This window comes from Penicillium coprophilum (genome assembly GCF_028826855.1).
Source record: "Penicillium coprophilum strain IBT 35676 chromosome Unknown utg000002l_segment0_segment1, whole genome shotgun sequence".
Classification (NCBI taxonomy): domain Eukaryota; kingdom Fungi; phylum Ascomycota; class Eurotiomycetes; order Eurotiales; family Aspergillaceae; genus Penicillium; species Penicillium coprophilum.
The window spans coordinates 1,495,669-1,521,780 of NW_026622722.1; the positions used below are offsets into that span (position 1 = coordinate 1,495,669).

At 49.6% G+C, this 26,112-nt stretch overlaps 11 protein-coding genes across 11 annotated transcripts; 4 read left to right on the plus strand and 7 right to left on the minus strand.

The window, feature by feature from the left end:
• Window positions 1–332: 332 nt before the first annotated feature.
• On the minus strand, window positions 333–4,212 carry N7500_002612 (putative spindle pole body component; the record flags this gene model as incomplete). The annotated part of the gene is made up of 6 exons (XM_056673758.1): window positions 333–505; window positions 611–734; window positions 1,333–2,228; window positions 2,303–3,804; window positions 3,879–4,087; window positions 4,153–4,212. 6 exons carry the CDS (start codon window positions 4,210–4,212, stop codon window positions 333–335), a joined length of 2,964 nt encoding a protein of 987 aa, XP_056534283.1.
• Window positions 4,213–4,784: 572 nt separating this feature from the next.
• Window positions 4,785–6,284, plus strand: N7500_002613 (WD40 repeat domain-containing protein; the record flags this gene model as incomplete). The annotated part of the gene is made up of 3 exons (XM_056673759.1): window positions 4,785–4,822; window positions 4,880–5,045; window positions 5,106–6,284. 3 exons carry the CDS (start codon window positions 4,785–4,787, stop codon window positions 6,282–6,284), a joined length of 1,383 nt encoding a protein of 460 aa, XP_056534284.1.
• A 561-nt stretch (window positions 6,285–6,845) lies between these two features.
• Window positions 6,846–7,772, minus strand: N7500_002614 (uS17 family ribosomal protein; the record flags this gene model as incomplete). Its single annotated transcript, XM_056673760.1, has 2 exons — window positions 6,846–7,586; window positions 7,707–7,772. The coding sequence occupies 2 exons, from the start codon at window positions 7,770–7,772 to the stop codon at window positions 6,846–6,848; spliced, it is 807 nt and encodes a 268-aa protein (XP_056534285.1).
• An 811-nt stretch (window positions 7,773–8,583) lies between these two features.
• N7500_002615 (glycosyltransferase family 20 protein) lies at window positions 8,584–10,336 on the minus strand (the record flags this gene model as incomplete). The annotated part of the gene is made up of 5 exons (XM_056673761.1): window positions 8,584–8,719; window positions 8,798–9,137; window positions 9,187–9,557; window positions 9,604–9,976; window positions 10,039–10,336. The coding sequence occupies 5 exons, from the start codon at window positions 10,334–10,336 to the stop codon at window positions 8,584–8,586; spliced, it is 1,518 nt and encodes a 505-aa protein (XP_056534286.1).
• Window positions 10,337–11,328: 992 nt separating this feature from the next.
• On the minus strand, window positions 11,329–12,442 carry N7500_002616 (uncharacterized protein; the record flags this gene model as incomplete). The annotated part of the gene is made up of 4 exons (XM_056673762.1): window positions 11,329–11,750; window positions 11,863–12,222; window positions 12,277–12,289; window positions 12,359–12,442. 4 exons carry the CDS (start codon window positions 12,440–12,442, stop codon window positions 11,329–11,331), a joined length of 879 nt encoding a protein of 292 aa, XP_056534287.1.
• A 750-nt stretch (window positions 12,443–13,192) lies between these two features.
• On the minus strand, window positions 13,193–15,841 carry acoA (aconitate hydratase ACO1; the record flags this gene model as incomplete). Its single annotated transcript, XM_056673763.1, has 4 exons — window positions 13,193–15,415; window positions 15,499–15,570; window positions 15,687–15,704; window positions 15,806–15,841. The coding sequence occupies 4 exons, from the start codon at window positions 15,839–15,841 to the stop codon at window positions 13,193–13,195; spliced, it is 2,349 nt and encodes a 782-aa protein (XP_056534288.1).
• A 1,109-nt stretch (window positions 15,842–16,950) lies between these two features.
• N7500_002618 (putative C2H2 finger domain protein) lies at window positions 16,951–17,412 on the plus strand (the record flags this gene model as incomplete). The annotated part of the gene is made up of 3 exons (XM_056673764.1): window positions 16,951–16,991; window positions 17,051–17,230; window positions 17,298–17,412. The coding sequence occupies 3 exons, from the start codon at window positions 16,951–16,953 to the stop codon at window positions 17,410–17,412; spliced, it is 336 nt and encodes a 111-aa protein (XP_056534289.1).
• A 435-nt stretch (window positions 17,413–17,847) lies between these two features.
• On the minus strand, window positions 17,848–18,955 carry N7500_002619 (uncharacterized protein; the record flags this gene model as incomplete). Its single annotated transcript, XM_056673765.1, has 4 exons — window positions 17,848–17,934; window positions 17,991–18,324; window positions 18,397–18,736; window positions 18,793–18,955. 4 exons carry the CDS (start codon window positions 18,953–18,955, stop codon window positions 17,848–17,850), a joined length of 924 nt encoding a protein of 307 aa, XP_056534290.1.
• A 1,188-nt stretch (window positions 18,956–20,143) lies between these two features.
• Window positions 20,144–21,093, minus strand: N7500_002620 (uncharacterized protein; the record flags this gene model as incomplete). Its single annotated transcript, XM_056673766.1, has 2 exons — window positions 20,144–20,698; window positions 21,061–21,093. The coding sequence occupies 2 exons, from the start codon at window positions 21,091–21,093 to the stop codon at window positions 20,144–20,146; spliced, it is 588 nt and encodes a 195-aa protein (XP_056534291.1).
• Window positions 21,094–21,430: 337 nt separating this feature from the next.
• On the plus strand, window positions 21,431–22,235 carry N7500_002621 (SDR family oxidoreductase; the record flags this gene model as incomplete). The annotated part of the gene is made up of 2 exons (XM_056673767.1): window positions 21,431–22,005; window positions 22,064–22,235. The coding sequence occupies 2 exons, from the start codon at window positions 21,431–21,433 to the stop codon at window positions 22,233–22,235; spliced, it is 747 nt and encodes a 248-aa protein (XP_056534292.1).
• Window positions 22,236–24,235: 2,000 nt separating this feature from the next.
• Window positions 24,236–25,257, plus strand: N7500_002622 (Short-chain dehydrogenase/reductase SDR; the record flags this gene model as incomplete). Its single annotated transcript, XM_056673768.1, has 5 exons — window positions 24,236–24,277; window positions 24,328–24,480; window positions 24,531–24,637; window positions 24,686–24,999; window positions 25,061–25,257. 5 exons carry the CDS (start codon window positions 24,236–24,238, stop codon window positions 25,255–25,257), a joined length of 813 nt encoding a protein of 270 aa, XP_056534293.1.
• Window positions 25,258–26,112: the final 855 nt, after the last annotated feature.

Sequence of the window (26,112 nt, forward strand, 5' to 3'; positions counted from 1 at the left end):
CCGTGATCGACAGATTGTTCTCCGTCGAAAATTTTCATCTCTCCCCCTCTCCCCTGTGTGGGATTTCTGCGACAGCCGCCAAGAATACCAAGTCTTCTCTAAAAGATAGTCCCGTCTTGGCACATATCTTAAACATCTCTACCTACTTCTATCAAACAGTCTTCTATTAAGAAACCCGTCTATAAGACCGTTTAATATAGACCTGAGAATCCAAGACCGCGCAGGCTATATGTATCCAAGGCTGGTTTGTGGGATGGCGGGGTAACCCCCTATAAACAACATGTGTACATGCTAGATACAATATATATCACATCTCATTCACACAAGACCATCTAGAACTGATTTCCATAGGAGTCATACGCGTCATGAACCTGCTGTCTGGCATCGTACTTGGCCTTCTCCCGATCGATGAAGTCCAATCCCCTAGTCTCAACCTCACGGTCGACAAAGGCACCAGCAAATCCAGCGAGGATCTCCTTGGCCTTTGCGTGGCTGTCGGGCTCGCCTATTATAGCAAAGAGTATTAGCTTTTCTGTTTCTTGCTTTTCTATTCCAAGGCCTGGCTCTATCCACGGGATGATCCAAGCGGGGGGAGGGAGGGGTTGTATACCGTTCTCAGCAACGTGGTTCTCGTAGGCCTGGGCTGCCTCGTAGCTGGCGGCACCGGCGATCAGCTCGTGGATCAGAGAAGGATCGTGTTCTGGCTGGTTGTTGTAGGTGTTGTAGGCCTGAGCCTGATCGGAATCGTCTAGGTAGATGTGAGTGGAGGTCTATCAAGAGTAGGGGGATATAGTCACCATTGAACCAGCCCATCTTGGAATGTTAATTGTGAGTGAAAGTGTGAGAGAGAGAGAGGAAAGGAGAGAGAGTGAAGGAGGGGTAGGTGGGTTTTATATTGTTCCACTAGTGCCAGCACCATTGAGGGGCACGTTCGGAGTTATATCTACCAAGTACTCCGTACATAGAGGTGACGTATGAAACACCCCCCAGAGAGAGAGGAGGATAGTAACACACGGGTTGAACTACAACAAGTTAGATACCGAGAACAGTCATAAGGAGGATAAAAGGACAAGGCTATGAAATTACAGGAAGATTCAGAGGTCCTCGACCACAGCATAAGAAAAATAGTACAAAGAACCCCCCCCCAAAGCCGAGCCCGATGCTCCCAGAAGACCAAGATCTTCATCTTTTTAATATTGATGAAACTGGGAACCCCCGTCTAAAGACAGGAGTTGAAAAAGGAAAGGTGTATAGTGAGAAAGACGAGACATAAACATAATCGCGATCATTTGGTCATTAACGTTGCGGAGGTCGTGAAAGCCCTTGGCGTACCTGTGGATCCTTGTTAGCGAGTTCAGACACAAGTAAATCACAATCACTTACCTTCATTTGTTCAATTCTCGCCTTCAGTTGGCTAGTGACTTCCGCAGCTCGCTTCCAGTTCTCTGCCGGTTCGGAAGATCTGGGTTGTTGGTCGTCTTCAGTGAACTGTGCGTTGGAGTCTCGAGTCGAGCGTGTGGGGCTACCAATGGCCGAGTAACCGTATGTAGGGCTCAAGTTGCGTCGGCCAAGGCCGCCATTGCGACTGCTGAGTCCTGGTGATTCCATACCGCTGGCCTCCTTCTCCTCACTGGGAGTGGCAGAGGCATAGCTTCGAGGACGCGCGCTTTCAAAGCGGGATCCCATGTGAAGACCAGCTCGTGCAGCAGCATTGCTGTTGCTCATGTGGTCTTGATACATGGAGGCCGTGTCCGGCATGCCCATGCTGCCTGCGTCGGAGGTAGCGTTGGGTGGGCTGATGGCAGATGCGCGAAGTGCCCGTGCGAGTTCACGCTTCAATCTTTCGATCTCTCTCTGCTGTTTTTGAACACTTCCCTCCGCAGTTTCCGCGTCACTCCGTGCTCGCACAAGTTGAGTCTCTTTCGCCTTGATGCTCAAGACATCGCGGGTGTGGTCCTCAATCAGCTGTGCGTTCTGGTTCTGAAGTTCAGTGATCGTCGAGTTGAGCCTTGACCGCTCGGCCTTCATATCCTCCACCGTTCGGTAAAGATTTTCTTTCTCTGCCCGCAGTTCCTCCAGTTCAGCACGCTTCACCTTGTCTGCGCGTAATTCCTCCAACTCGGCACGGTCGGCAGCTGCCATGGCATTAGGGGCAGGTTCAGCAGGCGCCGAGGGTCTGGCAATAGGTCGACCTGCCAGGCCACGACCGAGACCAAACTTGGGGGCTGCTGGCGGGGGGAGCCACATCCTCTTCGGGGGGGCGGAGCAACTCTTCTTGATGGCGACGCAGTGGTTCCAGGACCAGCAAGCTTCCGTTGCAGCTTGAGACCTGACCCAGGAGTTGCAAGGGCGGACTTGGGGGCACCAAGTTTCGAGGGGATTCCTCGGGATACAGGCTTGACCGGGGGTTCTTCTGGGGCAGGTGGAGCGGCTACAGGGGCGAGCTTCTTTAGTCCCGTTGCCGGCGGCTTTTTGCCAACAACCTTCCTGGCAGCCGGAGCAGCGGGCTTTGGGGGTGCCACAATAGCCTTAGGTCGCTCCTTGGCCTTGACTTCAGCAGTTCCGAAGTACTCTTTGATTTTGGTTTTACGAATCTCGTCAAGACCATCGAGATACGGGTTCATAGCCCGCTCACCCAGGATCTTCATTAATGTACCCAAAATTTCAGCCGCTCCTTCGCGAATTGCCGGGGCTGACTCAGTCAATAGCTTTGTACCGGCATCAGCGATCGCTTTCTGCTCTGGCTTGGCTGGTACCATCCGGGTTGTGCGCAAGCAACGAACCAAGAACTTGACAGTCTCCTGCTTGATCTGGGGGTTCTTGTGCTTGAGATACTCGAAGATTTCCTCCAAGCAGTCCGTCAGCGTTGTCGTGGTGAAGACAGCATCCAACGCCTGGCCCAAAGCATCCGCGACAGTCGTCTTCTTTTCCTTCAGACGCTCGAACATGGGCGCCATAATGACGCTTCGGTATTTGGTGAATCCATCGCGAAGGCCCCTGGCCAACACGTCCACGCAGTTCGCAGCCACCGTGACGACAGCGACGTTGGCGTCCTTCATGGATTTAGCCAATCCCCTTATGATCTCATCGTACGGGCCGTCCTTGATTCGGGGAACGTTGATCACGTTATAGAGGGCGTCCAACGCTTCCTTGCGGTCCTTCCATTTTGACGAGGCCAATTGGTCATGGAAGTTGTCAGGGACTTTCTTCATGACATCAACTGGTTCCGCCAAGTCAAAGGCATCAACAACCACCCCATCCTCCTCCTCGTCAAACTCGTCACCGGCTAGTTCTTCACCATCCTCGCCTGCAGGGGCAGCACTGGCCGCGGCCATGGCATCTTGTTGTACTCGAGTGAATCGTTCTTGTTTCGGCGTGGGGTCCTGCTTCACGGCTTCGAATAATTTCTCTAAATCTGCTTGTTGCACAGGTTTCAACTCGGCCCAGAACAGAGGCTTGATGGCCTCCCGAAGCCACCGGTAGAGCTCCACGGTCAGATTTTGTGCTTCCGCGCGGACATTTTTATCAGCATGACCAAAAACCTTGGTCAGCGCTTTCAACGTTGGCTTCGGGTCGACGATTTTGCAGCCGAAGTTGTGATAGATGAGAGTTAAGGCTGCGAGAGTGGCGGCGATCACCTTGGGTACTTTGTGTGATAGTATGGGTAGTAGTTCCTCGATTACCGGATCGGCCTTATCCACTTCGACACATAGTAAAAGAGCTTCCTGGGCGCTAGCTTTACCGGCCGGTCGTGTGGATGGGAGACCCTTCTCAGCGATTGGTCCAATAGTATATGTGCGGGATCTATAAATGAGAATGTCGTCAGTAAATTCAGGGGCAGCCAAGACCGTCGCGACTGGGACCGGGGGTTGACGCACCTCGTGCAGGCCTGGGCTCCTCCGAATTTCAAGAAGGCGCAGTATGCTGCAAGACCTTCACATTGTGCTGCGACGTTGGAATCTGCCACCGCTCCTTTCCACAGCCCGGGATCTTGTATGAATGGCACGAAGACCGGGTGTGATTCATCGGGGGTCTTTTCAAATTGCGCTTTCGCATCTTCGTATCCCTCCTTTCGGACTTTCCAGTTCTGTATATGGTTAGCCTTTTTCAGTGATCCTATAGATCAGGCTGTTTATGCGGGAGCGAGCGCACTTTGTGAGCGAACCGATCGGGCAAGGGTAAGGAGGAGAAGTCCTCTGTGGCTTCAGCCATTCTGGCGAACAGGAACTATTGACGTATTCTGGGAAGGAAACGAGTCAGCACGTTCTGCAGTATCCTGTCAGAGCTGCGCATTGCATCAAAGCAGATTCTGGAGAAAGATATAGAAGGGTCCTGAGTTGGTTGCGGAATGTCTTGGGGGGCGGGTTCAGATGGGCGTACTATGTTGGGTGCCCAAAGGGTATCAAAGACAGGTTTGTCTCAATAAGAGATGACTAGAACATGAATATGCAAGTCAAAGTGTCCAATGTACAATGACAGGGGGTGGGAGATATTAGTCGAAACGGAGAAAGAAAATAAACAGTCGGGAAGTTGAAGAGAAAGTAAACAAAAGCCTTGGCGGATTGTTTTGTTAAATCCCCCGCGGTGGATCACAACTTCATATTTATCTTCTCCTTCTTCTCTTCTTTTCAATTCTTCGACTTCTCTTAGATCAATTCGCTTCGCCAACTCTCCAGCTCCCCAAATCCCTCAACTCCCCTTTAATTCGACACCGCCGCTTCCCCTCCATCGATTTCCGAACTTGGTGCGCATTTGGATTAGGGAGAGCAGAGACATATAGCACCATGAGCCAACTTCTTACGTCGCGACAGGCGGAGGAGCTGTATGTGACCCGACTTGCTTTATTTAGGGGGTGATCACTGATGGTGTTTCGCGACAGACATAAAGGAATAATCGCCTACCTCACCTCTGTGAATTTGCACCACAGCTCCGCCGCTTTACGCGAAGAACTAGGCGACTCGATCAGAGTTGACGAGTCCACACTTAAGAAATATGAAGGGTTGTTGGAAAAGAAATGGACGAGCGTAGTCCGGTTACAGAAAAAGGTGCGAAGACCGATATCACAACACAAGCCTACCTCTTGTTAACATGTAATTCTGGAATAGATTATGGACTTGGAAGCAAGATGCGCTGCACTCCAGTCAGAGTTGGATACCGCGACCCCGACATCCATGAATCGCAAAAATCAAGACCCAGTCTCCTGGCTGCCTCGAGCACCAGCGCGCCATGACCTCCAATCGCACCGCTCGCCAGTATCGTGTCTCGCTTTCCATCCAATATTTTCTTCATTGGCCTCTGGCTCAGATGATACCACAATCAAGATTTGGGATTGGGAGTTGGGTGAACTAGAACGCACAATCAAAGGACATACTAGGGCAGTGTTAGATGTGGATTATGGAGGGCCGCGCGGAGGCACACTCCTTGCATCATGCTCGTCAGATCTGACGATCAAATTGTGGGACCCGGCTGACGAGTATAAGAACATCCGAACACTACCAGGACATGACCACAGTGTTTCAGCAGTTCGGTTCATTCCCTCCGGAGCTGCAGGATCTCCAATGTCAGGAAACCTACTAGTTTCAGCTTCTCGTGATCTCACACTGCGCATATGGGATGTCACAACTGGATATTGCGTCAAATCTATGCAGGGCCATGGAGACTGGATTCGAGATGTTACACCGTCTCCAGACGGCCGGTTCCTCTTCTCTGGTGGAGATGACCGGGTTGCGCGTCTGTGGGATATCTCATCTGGGGACACCAAATCAACATTCCTAGGCCACGAGCACTATATCGAATGTGTGGCCTTCGCTCCGCCAACAAGTTACCCTCACTTCGCAGCTCTTGCGGGGCTAAAGAAGCCACCACCAGCGTCATCGTCCGCCGAGTTTGTCGCTACTGGTTCTCGCGATAAGACGATTCGTCTCTGGGATACCCGTGGAAACTGCATCAAGACCCTTGTTGGCCACGACAACTGGGTCCGCTCATTGGTCTTCCATCCCGGTGGAAAATACCTCATCTCGGTAGCTGATGACAAGACCATGCGGTGCTGGGATCTCACGCAAGAATGCAAATGCGTGCGCACGATTGTGGCCCATGACCATTTCATCAGTTCGCTTCGATGGGCGCCGCCTTTGATTAAGGATGCTGGTGCAACTGAGGGCTCAAAGGGTACTGAGGCTGCATCTAACGGAGCGAAAGAAGACCCTAATGCGACAAAGATGTCCATTCGATGTGTCCTCGCGACTGGCAGTGTTGATCTTAAGGTCCGAGTCTGGGCGGCATGATCTTCGATTTGAGTTAGCAGCGAGGCGTGATGGAAAAGAGGACGAGGTCGGGAAACACCGAAGCGCGAAATAAATAGAGCCTCCCGCCCAATCGATCCACCGAGGGAGTACCATGTCTCTCAGGGTCATACCTCCAAGCTGAAGGGTTCAGGATTTGACGGGCACATTTTGCCGTTTCTGGGTAAAGGAGTTGGTTATTCTTCCGTGATACCAGTAACTTTCTTTCTGTTTACGAATGATTAGGGTATTGGACTAGACAGTCTTGTCTAGGCTAAACCCATGTTTATGATGTACACTGTTTTTTTGTATTTTGACATGGATGGGTGGTTCCTCTCCTTCTTTTCTCATACATGCATCCTTTAGAACTATGTATCTCTAGTCGGAAGAACCATTCCGGGAATACAACATATCACAATGTCAATAAAAAATATATTGAAGCGGTATAATACAGTACATAACCTCCGATATGCAACACGGAGGCCAAAGGACAAAACCCAACAGTTCAAATACTGAAGCCCGTCCCAAAAAGAGCTAAACGTACACATCTTCAAAGCCAACAGCTCATTGCTCAGCCTCCTTCAATCTCTCCTGAGTAATCCTCTCACTCTCCGCCACTCTCTCCTGCACAATCCTCTTAACCTTCCCGACCCGCTCATTCTCCGCATGAATCCGATGAATCAACTGCGCAGTAGAAAGCACCTGATTCTGAGGCACAGGAACACCCGCCTTAGCCGCCTCCTTCACAAGATCCACCTCACGGCCAAGCCGTTTCGACTCACGACGGAGATACTTCGCCGCCCAGCGGGTCTCACGTTCCGCCTCACGCTCCGCCTTCGACAAAACAGCAGGACGGTCCGCGATCGCCACGCCGAAGGGAGTGACGATGCGCTCGACGACATGGTGCACGTTTCGGCTCTTGGGCGCGCCAGACGAGAACTCGATTACGTCGCCCTCGCGGAGGGAGTTGCGCGGGTCCGAGACTAGGTAGTGCGTTTCCTTGGGGTAGAACTTGCGGATATGGCGGTCCCAGATGGTGTGGCGGTGGCAGACGCCCACTGTGCGGTCCATGCGGCCGACGGAGACTACGGTGCCGGCTTTCAGGGCTGAGGCGTAGTTGCGCAGTCGGGGGGCGCTTGTGTGTCTGTGCCCTTGGTCTTGGGCTGTGTGGGGGTTGGGGTGGTTGTTGAGGCATTGCGGAGAGGTGTGGTGAGGTAGCTGGTTGATTGGAGGATTGAAGGGCGTGTCAGGGACAGAGGTGTCGTGATTGAGGCTCGGAGAGGCATTGTTGCCCGGAGGAGGTGGCTTGGTGCCATTGTTGGTGGGGGAGCAGGCGGTTGCTCGTCCAAGGGTATTTGGGTGGGATTGGAGAAGACGGGAGATTAAGAATGGTCAGGCACGTGAGTGGTTTGTGGTGATGGTGACCGCCCAAATCGTTGCGAGCTTGAGGTGTTTGCAGTCGAGGATTTCGAGAATTTCTCGGGGAAGCATGTTTGCACTGTTTGCACTCAAGTATAAGACATCGACTTGGATGGCCTCTCGAATAACTGGGCAATTTGATGATAAAACCTTTATCTTTAAGTATACAGTTTGAATCTACACTTCCTCGTGTTTGAGTAAGCCTTAAGAGTGCCGTTTCCACATGAAGAAAGTTCCTAATTCCGTTCCAACTGCTACCTGGCTATCATAAATATCTCATCTTTTGCTAGGCTGAAATGAGCAAACCCAGAGCATAAGTTATTATACACTGATTGACTCGAGATATTTTCTCAAATAAGATATATTATGACCAGGCCATGGTGACCTCCGTGTAAAATGTGCTGATTATATCGAGGTTAAACCTGTCCAGTTTCCCAAACTCACCAAGTTTCAGTTATAAGCGATGAGGCAGCTCCAGAGAACCAAAAAAATAAAAAAAAAAGCAAAGAGAGAGTAACACAACGGTGTAGCTCAGAGAAATTCCCTAGGGATGACCCAGCAGTCAGTTTGGCTTTGCTGGTCTTCACTGTCTCTTCATAATCGGAATAGTAACATTCTGTCCTGATTTCCAGACTGGGAAGAGGCATCCATCCATGTCGGGATGTGTTTTGTAGTATAAATTTGGTCTATGAGGGAATCCACCCTGTATTTAGAAATCAAATTTAGAAAGAAAATAACCAGAAACCAACGAGAAACCTCTAAGAAGATACAATTCGCCTGATCCATGTTCATGAAGGCCATCTAAGTTTCATTTGAAAAACCCGTTCCGACAGAGCACCAGGAAACTGGAAACATGTCTTGGAAGAGGGATATCAAAATATTATTACGCGACTTGCGTCGTGGCTGGCAAATCGCCTTCCTTTGCACCCGCTTCCGCCAATTTCTTGGATTGGAACTTATCAGCAGAGTGCGCGGATATCCGGGTGAGTTCGGTGACAAATGATTGGCCCCAGAATGCGCTAGAAGAAGGTCAGTCCGGATTGAAATACAGGAAATGAGAGATGATCTGGCTGGCAGGAATTAACATGGAAACGTACCTGGTGTACTTGGACACGTATCTGTCCAACTTGGCAAAATTGAGAGCCCTCTGTTCGTCGCTCATGGTTACGGCTTCTTGGTAAGCGCCTGCCAATTCTTCGGTGTTCCAGGGGTTCACAATGATACTGCCGTTCAAACTCTGGGCTGCTCCGGCAAATTCAGAAAGCACCAACACTCCGTGGCGCTTCTGTTGGGTGGCGATGTATTCGTAGGCAACCAAGTTCATACCGTCACGGGTAGAGGAAACAATGCAGGCATCTGATACGGCATAGAGAGCGATGAGTTCGTCGAAGTTGACGGACTTGTGCAAAAAGTGGATAGGCTGGAACTCGACGGTGCCTTGAAAAAGAATTAGCCTCGTTCAGAATACTAGACAAAAGATACTTACCAAACTTTCCATTGATCCGACCCACCAGTTCGTTCACAACGGCCCTCAAATTCTGATACTCCTCAACATCCTGTCGACTGGGAACGGCAACTTGCACAAGCACGACCTTTCCAACCCACTCCGGGTGGTCGCTGAGGAACACTTCGAGCGCGTGCAACTTCTGTGGCACACCCTTGATGTAATCGAGACGGTCGACGCCGACCATCAATTTCACACCCTGGAACTTCTGCTCCAGCATGGCAATGCGCTTCTGGACCTTCTCTTTCTTCAATCCTTCCTTGAACTTCTCAGGGTCAATCCCAATGGGGAAAGCCCCGCATGTGATAATCTTGCCCTGGAACTCAATGCCGTTGGGCGTAGTTGCAAGACCACTAATCCAATTAGACATAACCTTCATAAAGTGTATGATATACTTACAGTAGACGCGAGCAACTGCTCAGGAAATGGCGCGTGTAATCATAAGTGTGGAAGCCAATCAGGTCGCAATGCAGGACACCCAGCAGCAGTTCATTCCGTACGGGAAGAATTCGATAGATCTCGCTACTAGGGAACGGGGTATGTAAGAAGAAACCGATCTTCACATTCTTCTTGCTGTCGCCGATCTCCTCGCGCAGCATCTCAGGAAGCAACATCAGGTGGTAGTCGTGAACCCAGATCAGGTCACCATCCTGCACTTCCTTGGCGATAGCCTTTGCGAAAAGACGGTTCGCTTCCTTGTAGGCTTCCCACGCGGATTCGTCGAAGGTGATCTCGCCAGGGTGATAATGGAACAGAGGCCAGAGGATGGAGTCTATCCGTAAAAGCAAAGCATCAGTATACACACTATGAACATGGCGGGGAGGGGTAACTGACTGGAGAACCCATTGTAGTGTCGATCTGCCAGTTCATCATCGATGAACACTGGTACAGCACCGTATTCATCCTTGAGACGCTGGGTCACGACGGGGATCTCGGGTTCGGGCACCTCCAGACCGGGCCAGCCGTACCACTGGAATGTAGTTGATTTTGAGAGACCACTCAGACCACTGACCAGACCTCCCGAAGACATTGAGAAATCATATTTTCCATCATCAGACCGCTTGATTGTGATCGGTAGACGATTTGAGACCAGCAGCAGACGAGCTTCATTCTTGGGCTCGATCGAAGGCATGATGAATCGGGAAAAAAGGAGGAATTATATTAGAATAAAGGTATGTTGCAGGTACTGGGACTGTAGCAGTTAGGACTCAATTTCGTAGGCGGGGAACCCTTGGAGATCATGACGAAAGCGAACCAACCTTTTGGAACAAGTGGGGATATTCACTCCGGATGAGCAACAGACTAGCAATCTGTCTCCATAGACAAAATACTAGATAGCTGCAAGTAGTAATGCCAGAGATGGAAGCTTGTGAGAAAAAAAAAGGTGGAAGGTGAGAACAAGGCGGGGGCACTGAAATGCGAACGTCACTGGAACTACGAGTGGGCCTCAATATCGCTCACATGGGTAATGGGAGGGAAAAAATATGTCAAAAGCAAGGAAAGGTATTTCTTTTTATGTTTCCATTTGGGCAAGAAATATTCAGGATCTTTTCAGAGATTTCCCGATGTTTTTCAGGTTTTGGCCAATCTGACTCCGCATTGGGGAGATCGTACAAGGCCTACTAGCCCAGCCAGTCAGGTGATCGTATTCATCTTTCACGGCATCCAGGTCTTCTAGATGCCTCCAGGTCTTTTTTCTTTTTTTAGCTAGTGGCTTGTATGGATTCCTCTGGATCCCTCTACATGCATCACAAATGCCTTCTATATTTATTCACAATTTCTAGGGGTCTTGGATGTCGATATTCTACTACGTCCAATGATAGAAACATGGAAAAAGTAAAAACCAGGCGACTGACATACACCCTCGTATGTAGTGGCAAGGGGTTCGTCTCGTACTTGAACTGAGTATTGAAGTGAATTGACTTAAGAAAATACCCCGGAGCAATCCCGGGTGTGAGCAATTCGTTATTTTAACCATCTTGATCTCTCTCCCTTTACGTTGGAATGACTAGAAGGGCATCGTGAAGGAAAAGGGAGTGTCGACCGGTGTCCAAGGAAGTCATTGCCGGCAGGTTACCGTCTGTTAGCGTGGTGGTGTAGTACGGGTAAATAGGAACACCAAATCTATAACGTCGACTTCTCACTCGCAAGACTCCATCTCCCATCTGAATCAAGAACCGTCCGCCCCTCATTCTCAAGCTTCGTCAGCACCTGCAACACACCATGCGAAGCAGGAACATGCAAAGACTCGGGAACGTCGCGGTAAATGCGCTTGACCAACTCAATAGGCGTCCACGTCTGCTTCGGCTCTGGTGAGGACTCGCCAGCTGCAACATCAAGCTTGCCAAATCGTAACACGCGCAGGACTTCATCTTCTCGCTGCTGTCGATGCTTGATGTACTCGGTAATCCGCGTGCCGGCGTTCTCTATCACCGCCCCGTGGCCCGGGTAACCCCGGCCTGCGGAGACGCGATCGCGCATACGGTGAAGACTGCTGAGGTAGGTTTTGAGGTCTTCAAAGACGGCTGTGCCGTGGCCTAGGACGTCTGTGGGGGTTCAGTCAAATGTGTTACTTCATAGGGATATTGTGTGCTATGTTTCATCGGTGGGAAGGAAAAGAAGGGTTAGGTGAGCAGATCTCGGAAGAAGGCCACTTACTGTCACCCGTGAACATAGCATTCTCCTCCTCGAGCATAAACACCATATGATCAACGGTATGTCCAGGCGTATGATATGCTGTCAAGGTAGCACCCTCGACGGAGAACACCTGACCCTCCTGGATATCCGTTTGAGCGGAATCAGGCTGATTTTTGAAGATCTGAGCCTGGGGACAGAGTTTGAGTAGATCTGGTAGCCCGCTGACATGGTCGGGGTGCCAGTGTGTCAGGAGAGCCTGGTGCACTGTTGCTTTTTCTTCTGAGAGCACGGATTCAAGGTTTGCGGCCCATGTGGGCTGGCCACCTCCTGTGTCTATTAGGATTCGCTGGTGGCCACGGCCGACCAAGTATGTGTTTGTGCCTAGGTATGTGGTTAGGGTGTGTGTTCTGAGTTCAGATGAAGTGTGATGCTTACCTTGAAGGGTGAACTGTGTTGCATTTTGTGCCATTGATCAGCTTGCCATGTTCTAGTGAAATCATGGCACCTATGCACTCACCTTCCCCGGATTTCCGCCTAGAATTCTCACGACTGAGGCACTGAGGCGCTCCACTTCTGGGAGATGGACGAGCTGGGCTACCATTTTCTGAGATGGGGTGAGGATAGTAGATGGAGGGTAAGAAATATTTCTTCAACGTGGTTTTTATATAGAAATGCAAACCATTGGTCAACTGAGAATCGACTTCTCAAGACACTGTAGGCTTTCAAGCTTGATGCAGATAGATAATTTGTGATGAGAGTGAACGCGAGATACAAAAGCGCTCAACTCGAACCTAAGACGGAAGAAAATAATTCGATGGCGTCCAAGTCAATCTTATATACAACGAACGCGGGGCAGAACTATGCCTCGGTAGCTTACCTCAGCTTTATATGCCCGAGGTGTCGGTATCTCACTGTTTATAATGCGGCTGAGATGCGGCTAAAACGCGTTGGATACGAATCTACGATATGAGAGATAGTTGAAAACAAAAAGAAATTGCGTATGTATGCCATTTCTAACATACAAAGACAGTGATGTGAAAATCAAAAAAAAGTATATCCATTGAGCCCACCCAGATATCGGGAATCAACGCAAGGCCGAGAAATCAGGCCTACAAAAACACAAGTTCATTCATAATTTTTCCCAGAGCGCAACTCCTCGTATCCTGCCCAAGAAAGGGACATGGGCAATAGACAAGCCAATTGAATGGTTGCCGTGTCGCACCGTGGTTTTCAGAGACATGTATTTGAATTGTTCAACACACAAGAGAACGTAGTTTACACAGGTGTCTCGGTCATAACCGAAACACTTGAAGGTTTTATTGTTGGGGATTCATGACGGAAGAAAGGCAGTTTAAGCCTTGCGGGCCATGGTGTTGAGGGCAGAGCCGTCACGGAACCACTCGATCTGGGACTCGTTGAAAGTGTGGCTGAGGGAGATGTCGAAGGCGGCGCCACCGTCCTTGGGGTGGACACGGAGAGTCATGGGCTTGCCAACCTCGAGCTGAGTGCAGAGGAGGTCGACCTTGTCCTCGGGGTTGATCTTCTCGTAATCGGCGGGATCGGTGAAAGTCAAAGGAAGCATACCCTGCTTCTTCAAGTTGGTCTCGTGGATACGAGCGAAGGAACGGGTGATGATGGCGAGACCACCGAGGTGACGGGGCTCGAGAGCGGCGTGCTCACGGGAAGAGCCCTCACCGTAGTTCCAGTCACCAATGACAACCCACTTGACGCCACGAGCCTTGTAGTCACGGGCAGTGGCGGGGACAGCGTCGTACTCCTTAGTGAAGTAGTTCTTGACCTTGTTGGCCTCACCGTTCTCCTCGTTGGTGGCACCGATCAACATGTTGTTGGAGATGTTGTCCAAGTGGCCACGGTACTTCAACCAAGGGCCGGCCATGGAGATGTGATCAGTGGTGGTCTTGCCCTTGCACTTGATCAGAATGGGGAGATCAGTGGCATCCTTGCCATCCCAGGCGGAGAAGCCAGCGAGGATCTGGAGACGATCGGAGGTGGGGGAGACAGCAACGTTGACGGAGGAACGGTCAGCGGGAGGAGCCTGGTAGGTGTCACGGCCAGCATCGTAGCCACGAGTGGGGAGACCGTCACCGGAGGGAGCCTTGAGCTTGAACTTGTTGCCATCCTTGTCGGTGAGGGAGTCGGTGAGGGGGTTGAAGTTGAGGGTACCGGCAACGGTCATGGCGACGACCAGATCGGGAGAAGCAACGAACGCGTGGGTGGCGGGGTTGGCATCGTTACGGCCAGTGAAGTTACGGTTGTAAGAGGAGATGATGGAGTTAGCCTCACCCTTCTTCACGTCCTTGCGGTCCCACTGACCAATGCAGGGTCCGCAGGCGTTGGCGAGGACGACACCACCGTACTCCTCAAGAGTCTGGAGCTGACCATCACGGTCGGTGGTAGCGCGAATCTGCTCGGAACCAGGGGTGATGGTGAACAGAGACTTGGACTTGAGACCGTGGTCAAGAGCGTCACGGGCGATCGAAGCAGCGCGGGACATATCCTCGTAGGAGGAGTTGGTGCAAGAGCCAATCAGACCGACCTTAAGCTCCTCGGGCCACTTGTTGGTCTTGACAGCCTCCTTGAACTGGGAGATAGGAGTGGCAAGATCGGGAGTGAAGGGACCGTTGATGTGGGGCTCAAGCTCATCAAGGTTGATCTCAATGAGCTGATCATACTGAGCACCCTCATCCTCGCGAAGCTCAGTGGCGTACTCGCGGGAGAAGTCACCAATGTGCTGACGCTTGGTGGCCTTCAGGTAGTCGTACATGCGGTCGTTGAAGGGGAAGATAGAGGTGGTAGCACCAATCTCGGCACCCATGTTACAGATAGTAGCCATACCAGTGCAGGACAGGGACTCGACACCGGGACCGTGGTACTCGATGATGGCACCAGTACCACCCTTGACGGTGAGGAGACCGGCGACCTTGAGGATGATATCCTTGGGAGTGGTCCAGCCAGACATCTTACCAGTGAGACGGACACCGATGACGTTAGGGGCCTTCAGCTCCCAAGGGAGACCAGCCATAACATCGACGGCATCAGCACCACCGACACCGATAGCGGCGGTAGCGAGACCACCAGCGTTGGGGGTGTGAGAGTCAGTACCAATGATCAGACCACCGGGGAAAGCGTAGTTCTCGAGAACGATCTGGTGAATGATACCGGAACCGGGCTTCCAGAATCCGATGTTGTACTTGGCGGTAGCAGAGGCAAGGAAATCGTAGACCTCCTTGTTGATGTCGTTAGCACGGGCAAGATCCTTCTCACCTCCAACCTGGGCCTCAATCAAGTGGTCACAGTGGACAGTGGTGGGAGTCTGGACGCGGTCCATGCCAGCGGACATGAACTGGAGAATAGCCATCTGGGCGGTGGCATCCTGGCAAGCAACACGGTCGGGGCGCAGCTTGAGGTAAGAGACACCGCGCTCGATGTCCTGGCCGTGGGGGTCGTCAAGGTGAGAGTACAGAACCTTCTCGGAGAAAGTGAGAGGGCGCTGCAGACGAGAACGGACGACGTCGAGGTTCTCGGACATCTTCTTGTAGTTGATGTAGTGACCCTGAGATGTAATACGTTAGTCGCTATTGCTTGGAATCGCGCTCCACGCCCCGGTTCTCGGGCGTTAGATTGGCAGCCACTCACAGTTTCGTGGTTGGTCATCTCGACCTTCTTGTCGAGGGGGTTGGCGGTAGCGAAGGCCCGAGTTCCGGTAACCTATACATTGAAAAGTCAGCAACTGCAGGTCTCAAGCTACGCCTGAGCTATCATGCACGCCGGCAAATGTGCAACGCCACGTGTAGATGGAGCTTGGCAATGAGGTCACTGCTTACAAGACGGAACTTGGGGGCCTAAAGTCGAAAGACAAGTCAGTTTTCCGTTCATCAAGAATCAGACTGGCACTCGACTCGAGCGCCATGTCGTTGGAAAAACGAGCCGAAGGAGAACGTACCAGCGCACCAGCGCGCGCGAGGCGGGTGGAGATCATGATGGAAGCTCTATGAGATGGGATTGCACATCCAAGAGCTAGTAAACCACCTTCACCAAAGTATGAGAGTGGAGAGTAGAATGAGAGAGGAAAATATCAAAAAGGAAGAAGAGGACGAAAGCTTGGTTTTGAGTGGGAGAAAGATTCTACGGGGACCGGGAGTAGAGCCGTAACCGCTGTTACCACGGCGATACAATACGCTGGTATTGGACTAAGCCTGCCGCATGCGACGGCAAGAAGGCTGGGCAATTTGATAGACGCTGCTTATGGCTTGGAATTCTGAATTTACTTTGATAGTTATTAGGATCGATGATAGGTTTCACTCAGGATATACACCCGATTCTTTTTCTATCCATCCTTCTCTTCCCATGTGAACCTTCAATATTCAACATCTGTGGCCTTTTCTGTGTTCGCCTTGGATGTACCGGTAACGTAATGGCGATACAAGGCATGTGACGGGTATAACTCGGCCACCAATCACGGAGTTTCCAATTACAAGGCCCCCTTCTCTCCTTCGGACCAAAGGGCTTCGAAAAGGTCAATGTGTTCTCATGTAACTCGGCCTGTACCCCGTGCTACACCTTTTGACGCATGTGGAATGAGTTTCATAAGTATGATCTAGCCCAGGATCATGTGTTTATTAGTTGCTACAATGCTCTATTGGGATATTTTCTGAACAATCCATCCGTGGCCGGGTGTTCCCATCATCATACTCTCCACCTATATGATGTACTTTAGTGAACTTGATATTGAACTGATTATGTATACTATGTACATGGAAGTAGCTCGGAGCATGATACCGCATGCAAACGTCATTCAATACACGTACGGTGACGAAATGGACTGAGCCGAGGTGAGCCGAATGGCAATCCCGCATCGCCGCCAAGGTGCCGTGTCTGATCGCCAGCCAATCACAGCGCAGCTATTTCAATCGTTCCGCGACCCACAATCGGCGGAAATTTCATCTCAATCACTCGCTATTGTGCCTGACCTCTTTGACCCGCTTTCCTCACCGTTCACTCCGGAAATCGGTGGTAACCAATTTTCATTCCCTTGCATCTATTTTGATATTCGGCTCCAGCTCCGAGGTAATTCGGCTATCATTTACAATGGGTGCTCTCAGAAAAGTCAAGAACAAGCGCCGCACCAGGTACGTCTACCCCTTGTATCTTTTTTTACTCAGGACGCTGATTGCTAACCCATTCGCAGAGACTATGATCAAGTCGTCGCGGATATCAAAACTCAGGGTCATCTGCAGAAGTACAAGGACTCGAAGGATGTGGAGGATCTGCCTGGTCTAGGCAAGTTCTACTGCACAGAGTGCTCAAAATGGTTTGAGAGCGACTACAACCTCAAGGCACATGCCAAGGGCAAGAACCACAAGCGGAGGTGAGTGTATTGGCGATACTATGTCCTAAGTCGCGTCGCTAACCCGTTACGCTTTTTTTTCTTTCAGACTTCGCATCCTGCGCGAAGAGCCGCACAGCCAACTGCTCGCCGAGCGTGCGATCGGACTGGGTTTGATTGACAACGGCAAGCCTGAAGAGAACCCCGACGTGATGAAGGAGTAAATCGAAGCTTGACCTTTGCCTTCTGGAACAAAAATCAAACCATTGCTACGCGACCACGATCCTCTTTTCAGCAAATCGACATACAAAAGTTTCCATACATCGAGACCTGCTCTCATGTTCATTCTGCTCATGCATCGCGGTGGAGTCTCACGTGAAGCAATTTTTTATATTGCCGATCCTCGCCGTGTTTCCGCTTTTCCCGTTTTGCGGGTGGCTGGAAACCGCCGATAGCCGGCGAAAACAACATCTGGGCGAAATTTACCCCCTTACTAGCAATACTCGCGAGTAATTCCAATAGAAATCCCTCAATACCAAATAGAATCTAACCTAAATCGGTTTTCGGTAAATGCGTAACTTGTATGAATGATTTGTTTTGATATGTTTTTGATATTCTACAACATATTTTTAAGCTTGGCCTCGTCAGGTTGAACAAATTTATAGGCCCGTTACGGGCTCTTGGGTTTTCACTTGTGCGCCCCAGGAATGGTTAAAGCTTTTCATCAACCATTCATATGCCGCCCACTTCATCAGATGTCAGTACTCCGTAGTTGAATAGCCATAAACGAGAGAGAACATACCTGAACAGCATTCACAATGAACGCTCTGACACTGCACACTCCAAAGCCACGATAGAATGCCTTGATGCCCTCGACGCGATATGTGTCTTTCGCGATTTGGAAAGAATTCAGTATCTGGCGCTGTGGTCGTAGTAGAGACTGATTTTCAGTCCTGGGGGAATGGTCTGTAATTGTCTGTGCCTGTAGTCGTGTCTTGATCATATCTAAAGGAAACACCGAGCCCCAAGTAACAACGCCAGCAATGCCACCGCAAAGCAGAATCTTCATAGCAGCCTGGTGTGATCCATCATCATCAGAGGTCATAAATCGTTTGCAAAGTTCGTAGGACCAGAAACTGCATTAGATCAGCACTAAATTCCTCATTTGATACACTGGGGTATCCGGGGGTGGCGTGTCAGTTCCATACTAGAATCCATAGCCAATTGAATCTCTGGCGCTAGTAATCCCGCCCCCAAAGTAGAGGCCCCTCCAACCACGCGTTCGGAAGATATCCTTGGCAACCGTCCACGAGGAAACGTCTGGCCGGCGATCCAGCTGTGCCCGACACTTGATGAACTCCGTTGGCGACGAGATGGTCCAGCTAGCCAGTCCGCCTACGGCCCCAGCAAGCCAAATCTTGTAAGGCGAGACCCCCACGGGATTGGTGGGATCCGTTACGGACGCGTCCAATGCTGCTAAGGATCGGTTGTAGGCAACAAAAAGAATAGCATTGAGAGCTCCATAGCCTAAGATCGGAGCAGCCGCGCCTATAACGATAATCAATTAATTGGACTTGATATGACCAGATCAGTGTAAGACGGACCTCGAACAAGACTGCTTGCTTTTTCGAAGTGGCTCAAATGTGCGGTTGATGGATCGACATGTGAATGTCCCGCCTGTAGCCGGACTTTGATCACATCGAGAGGATTGCCAATGATGATCCCAATGGCTCCACTGATGTAGCCAGCCCAGAAATCTGCGGCCATAAGATCTCAGTCCTCAGGGCCAGATTGAAAACGACAGGGACACACAGACGTCAACGAATCAAGGGGAAACCCCCCCAGATCTTCATGGCGGGGCCTCACGTGGTAGGAGCGGGGGTGATTAAGCACCGGGGCCTGATCTCGGGAGGGCCGAGGCAAATGGACCTTATCCCGAAGGACTCGGTGGAATACCGAACGCCCATACACAACCTTGTGGACTGTCTACGGAGGTCTTACCACCTGGGCAGGAAGCATTACGGCCTGAGTGGCTAAATTTAGTGTATCGGGTTTCCCGACAAGCCGACGCACTCGGCCCTTGGATAGGAAGATCCGAAGCCGACTGCAGACCCGTAGTTTCCCAATACACCATGGAAGCTGGAAAGTTTGGCCTGTATGATATCTCTGTATAAACGTAGTTACCAACCGTTTCTTCCTCCCGCATGCCTGCGAACGATATCAAGATGGGGAATTCCACCGACAGTTTAAGTCAGAAATTGCGCCTGGAGCCTGACAGCTTGAGGCAGTGGAGCTGTTGAGGTAATCGGTCGCAAAATATATAATGGTGTGAAAAGCAACATAGGATTTAGGAGTTGAAGTCACAATTCCTACTAGTCTGTTGACCGCACCTGCCTTTTCAAACCTGGCCATTGCCAGAAAAGTGAACCTTTGCATACACAATCATCGCACTATACAAGACAGGGGCCTGCCGATTTCAGGTTCCTGATATTCACATATTTCTAAGCGAAACCAAGCCTTGGAACAATCTTCACTTCCTTGAAACCTGCAAGCTACCCCCTATGATCCTTACACCTTGCGCTTGATGTGTAATACCGACAGCCAATCTTGTTTATCGATTGCACACCTATCATGATTGTTATACCAGTCAAATTGGGCAAAAGGGGTTTCGGAGATACACACATCCCAGTAGAGAACAACAAGCCAAGGAATTTGATGGTCCAATGCAAGAGGACTGATCTAGAAATGCGAGGCTTGAAATGGGATGACATGACAGGCAAGTATTTCGTGCAAGATAGGCAGTCGGGCAATTTCCCGCCTCTCCAACGCCTCTACCACACGACATCCAATACCATCCATGATCTCAAGCTTGTAGGACCTGTCCGCCATTGGTCCAGTCTCCTCAGAGCTGTTCAAGCAACATGCAAGAGAGAATTGGAGCCACAGAACCATCAATTACAGACGGATTCCCCAGCGAATCATACCACGGGTATGACAAGTTTGGCATAATTTGAATTTATCGCAGTTGCTGACCCCAATCGGTTTTTTGAAGTCCGATGCAATCGAAACGGGAATGGCACGCAGTAACATGGATGGACCAGACTCACCAGGGTACGTCTCATATGGTGGGTGGAATATGACAATGTCCTGAAGCAGGGACTCTAAAAGTGCTTGTTCCTCGTCAATAGATTTAATGTTGATAAAGTTCATCTTTTTAAACGCCTGTTTCAATAATTCTTTGTTCGTATTCCAGAGCTCCTTGAACGTAGCCAACTCAATCCCAAGCTCGGCCTCTAGCTCCCTCGGCTCCAACCTATCTTGTCGCTCCCAGAACCACAGCTGGAAGTCCACCTGAGGATGAAAAAGTGCCAAAAGCTCTGCACATTCACGCGGAATATGGCCGAACAGAATATTGCGCCCACTGACCTGGGATATAGCCTGCGCCATCTGCTCCGCCGTCAGGGCCTTGCCCCCAATGTCACCAGCACGACGCGAGAAAATGCCGCAGCTCTATCAAAGCCGCAACAGAAAAGTGCTCGATATCATCTGGATCAATGAGCGTCATTTTTTGGGGGGGTGTCATAGCGGCGCGGAGAGTATATGCTTCCGTCAGCTCGGGGAATATTTCGCGTTGGTCGCCTGTCGCGATTCAGCCTCGTCACCTCGGAAAGATGGTAGTACGTTTCAAAACACTGCTGTTATGTTCTGAAAGGCGAGCAGCAGTTGTTCAGATTGGTTAAAATTGCCCTCAACTAGCCCGGTGCTGCCATGGTGCAGGTCGAGCGCGGCAGCGCTAGACTTTGTTCGAACTAGGGTTTGGACATTTAGACCTCTGGCGAGGAGGTAGCTGGCTGTCGCTCCACCTTGCTTACCGGTGGCGCCGGTGACGAGTATGGTCGGGGCATGGTAAGGGCCGCGGCTGAGTGGAGGTAATGGTCACGAAGAAATGTAGGCATATCAAATGTATATGTCACGGATTGCTTCCCCAATTAGGAACGCCTATTGATCGCCTGTCCTTTTTTCCTATTTCCCTTCCTTATTAGAAGTTTGTTCTCGCTTTGTAGCATTTCTCAGATTGTCCAGTCGTATTTGCAAGATTATTGTATTCGTCACTTCAGCTCTGGGGCCTAATTACTTGTAGATTTATTACCACAATTTTCAGCCCTGGTGTGACTATGTAGCCTATTTAAGTCACCTTCAATCGTGTCTTAACGCCAGTTCATTCCAAAAAAAACCAGCAATATGACAAACAATATCTATCTCATTACTGGCGCAAGTCGCGGAATTGGTCGTGGACTGGTCGAAAAACTTCTCGCTCGCTCCAACAGCACTGTAGTAGCGGCCGTCCGCGACCCCGCCGGTGCTTCGTCTCAGTCCCTAGAGTCTCTCTATAAGGACGACTCCTCTCGCCTGATCGTGGTGAAGATTGACTCCAAGTCATCCACAGACCCAGCTGCAGCAGTCGAGACCCTCCAGACAGAGCATGGCATCGACCACATAGATGTGGTGATCGCCAACGCTGGCATTTGCGAAGACTTATCACCCATTAGCGAGATATCCGTCCCAGTGATACACGAGCATGTTGAAGTCAATGCCTACGGACCCATATACCTCTTCCAGGCGGTCTACCCCCTTCTCAAGAAGAGCAAGAAGCCCACTTTTGTAGGAGTCGGCAGTCCTCTAGGCAGTATCGCTGGCATGGAGCAGCGACCGTACTCATGTGCCGCGTACGGCTCCAGCAAGGCTATGCTTCACTGGATTGTGCGTAAGATTCACTTTGAGAATGAGGACTTTGTGAGCTTCGTTGCTGATCCTGGGTATGTCTCTGATTACTGGAATGATCCCTGCGTTGCAAAAATATTGATAAAATTGCAGATTTGTCCAAACTGACATGGGAAATACCGGCGCCCGGCTCTTCGGTCTCGAGAAGGCATTTCAGACAATTGAAGAGAGCGTCGACGGTATCGTGAAGACTATGGATGAGGGGACGAGGGAGTCGCTTGGTGCACAGTTCCGCGTGTGGGATGGAACCCAGTTCCCTTGGTAATGGAAAGATGTCAGAGTCATATGTGTATTACCTTTTTTGTTCATTCTCCTGAGTTTGACCCTTCTCTTGCCATCAGCCAGTCCTCTTCCTTTGGACATCACTCACGAAAAGCACCTACTTTTCCTGATTTTCCTTACTGGCACAGAGATATAGCACTTAGAATTAGATAAAGTGAATTGAATGTCGATCTCTTGACACTTTTACTGCTGTTGATACCCTTACAGTAGCTATTTGGGTACAACACAACAAAGCGAGTTTTCGCAACCCTGGCTATCTTAATAAATCAACTTAGGCTTTTAGCTACACATAGGATGTCGGAAATAATTTGTAGACCCTAATAAGAGGCTAGTTAACGCCATCTTATCATACACTCACAGCAAAACGAAACCACACCACTCACTACTGATTGATATCTGCACTACAACTGGAAACGTCCCATTAATACCGAGAAATGATTAGGTAGCCATGTTGTGCTACGCGTCTTCTGATTCACCTGTCTCGGAGACTATATATAACATTCCTCACAACATGGGATATTTCCTGGAGCAATTTCATTGACTCTGATCCGATATTGAGTCAAATAACTTGCCGAACTTTTGGTCATGTGAGTCACTGCCGCTTTCCTCGTCGTGTAGGCCATTCCTGCCTGCGGCCACGCCCCGTAAAAGGCACCGATTGAGCTTGTCACTAATATCTGGCTTGTCTGTTGGACATTTCCTTTCTGATTACCTTTGTCGAGGAGGTCGAGGAGGGCAGTTGCGGTGTAATGAACACCAATTACATTGACATTATAGACTTCTGCCAATTGCTCCATTGACGGACCCCAGATAGCTTCCTGCACCTCTTAAAGGTTAGGTATCTTTCCGTCTTTACCTGGAAGTAATTCGTTGTAATTTGGCCCCTGGATCCCGGAATTGGCAATCACGAGATTGAAGTATCCTGTTTCCGCTGCAATATAAGTGGCCACGCTTTGCAGGCTCGAATTCGGTATCACGTCGCATTGAAGAGGAATTATGTTTCCATGTAGGGCTGTGGCTGCAGCCTCGTCAAGTTTGTCTTTGCGTCGGCCAATGAGATAAACCTTGGCCCCGTAGGCTTGCGTCATCACAAGACCAATATATATATCATTAGGAGTACTTTCATAGCTTCAAATTGTGTAAAGCCTATAGAGGGGAAGAGGGGTACATGCCTGTCCCACCACCTGTGATGACAACAACCAAGCCGCTGCAATCAAAAAGGGTGTTTTGAACGAAAGATGCCATATTCAAGATTAAAGACAAAGGAGCTAGACAAAATCAGCAGCTTAATGCGTGGGTAATGGAAAAAAAGGAAGGAAGAGGTTCAGACTTATATAGAACATAGCAATGCTAGTCAGATGTCATTAGTATGCCATATCCAGGCCAAGCTTGCCGGTTTCTATTACAGATTCTCTGATTCATTTCAAGAAAAGACAATCATAACTTCATCGGTTTCACCCTTCCGAATTATAAGCCAATACGCTAAGCTGCATACGCAAGCCTTCACCAAGTGTCAAGGTATGTGGTACTGGTCGGTTTCGACATTTTGAGTAGTTTCAATGAGTAAGCATTCCAGGGCCGAGGATTCCAGCTTAGAAATCCCGATTCTTGTTCTGATATGCCTTATGCGTTAGTGTTTAGTGTGATTTTATACATTGTATTATGTCAAACCTCGTACTTCAGGGCTACAGTGATGATGTCCCACTGAGACGTCCTCGATTCCTATTGGCTCGCAAATACTTGACTTACTTCCGGCTTCCACCAATCAGCGGGCTCCAACTACGACCTGGAGTGCTTTTGGTAAGCAAATTGATCAGCTCTGGAGGTATGGATTGATCACTTGCCTTCTAGTTAATCAGCATCTGAACTGGAGATTCGATAGTAGTCGATAATGTTCTCAAGGAACAGTATATATAGTCTCTGCCAGCTCGATAGGCAAATTTTCACTCTCATACTACACATATTTCTCTTATAAGCTCAATCATGTCTTCCTATCTCATCACTGGTGCGAGTCGTGGTCTCGGAGTAAGTTAAAGCGTCCTTGATTGGTCTTGTTTACAAACTAACCTAAATAGTTCGAATTCGTTCGGCATCTTGCTCAGAATCCGAAAAATACTGTCATTGGCCTCGTCCGGAACAAGGCTGCAGCTGATTTAAAGGCCAAGGAAGAGGGACTGCATAATTTCCACATGGTCGAGGCTCAGTATACTGACCTGGTGTCCTTGAAGGTGCGCAAACTTAACCGATAAACGATGAATATCACACTCATTTCATTTAGAAAGCCGCAGAAGTAGTCAAAAGTATCACTGGAGGGGCTCTGGACTATCTGATCAACAATGCCGCCGTCGTCTCGCGCGTCACCGGGTTTAAAACTCTGGGAGACTTGTACGTATTGAAAGTTCAGTCGAACAAAAGCATACTGACCATAAATAGTGACGATGATTTCGAGCCTTTGGAAAGAGACATATTGGAATCGCTGGAAGTCAACCTCATAGGCGTCATCAAGACAATAAATGCCTTTGTAACTCTCATTCAAAATGGCAAGGGCAAAAAGGTTATTGCTCTCTCCACTGGTATGGCTGATCTCTTCCTGATCAATGCGACCGAACTCGCTTTCGCCGCCCCGTACGCTATCAGCAAGGGCGCCTTGAATGTCGCCATTGCTAAGTACAACGCACTTTACAAACAGGAGGGCATTCTCTTCCTTGCCATTAGTCCTGGATATGTGTCGACTGAGGGGAACACAGGTATGTTCAAATTAGTTGTCGGATATTGTCATGGAGGTATATACTAAAGCCTATTTTGCAGTTGCACCGCCACCAGAAGATGCTGAAAAGGTAGCTACTCTTGTGGGCAAGTTCATCGAGTATGCGCCACACTTTAAGAGCCCTCTGACACCGGAGGAGTCGGTTACTGCTGTCCTTTCTGTGATGGATAAAGCCTCAATTGCGAACGGAGATGGGGGTGCGTTCATTTCCCACTTAGGGAATAAACAGTGGTTGTAAGTGGGCCTTAGGTGAAGCTGGAAGAGACTTAAATATCTCGTAAATCAAGACAATTTCGTTGAAAATGTTGTGACATTTCAATGGTGATGTTGTATCATGTTCCTTGAATATCTCTAGCCAATGGTAGCGGCCGGGCGCGTAATCCGGTAAACATCGCCGACGTCTCGAGATATTCTTTCCTTCCCATTCATTTCATCGCAACTCACACTGTTAATGATTCCTCATATCTCATCTGACTGGAACTGTGCTTTGCATCAGAATGTATACAACAAAGCCCAGAGCTTCCTATCGTGTCGGGCATCCATCAAGGCGAGGATGTTGGACATGTCGTGGTAGGATAGAACATCTTTTTGATATAAAAAGCAACGTAATGTGACAAAGATTCTGACCTCCCTACAGATCGAAAAGTATCCTGTGACCTGAGGCGCCCGGGGTGCCGAAACTGCGCAGGATTGAGTCTCAAGTGTCAAGGATATGGCCTGCGTTTGAGCTGGCCAGCACATGATTCCCGAAGATTCATTCAACATTCTGTTCAAAATGCTTCGAATGTTGTGTCTGATGGATCTAAAAACTTGCATTTTATCAACACATTGATGGTAGATGTCGAATTTCTTTACCTACCTCCTAAAAGCGTAGGTCAGTTCTTCAATTGGGTTGGATCCTTCTTTACAAACTGACCTTAGCTTGTGTTGTTGACTTCCTTGGATATTTCTTTCTCAGGGAAATTACCAATTCACAACGCATATATTTTCCCACTATCGAACTTGGCAAAAGCACCAGTGCGAGGTGATGGACACCACCTGATGACATTTTGTATGGGACAACCATGTTTTCACAGAGAAGATTACACTTACT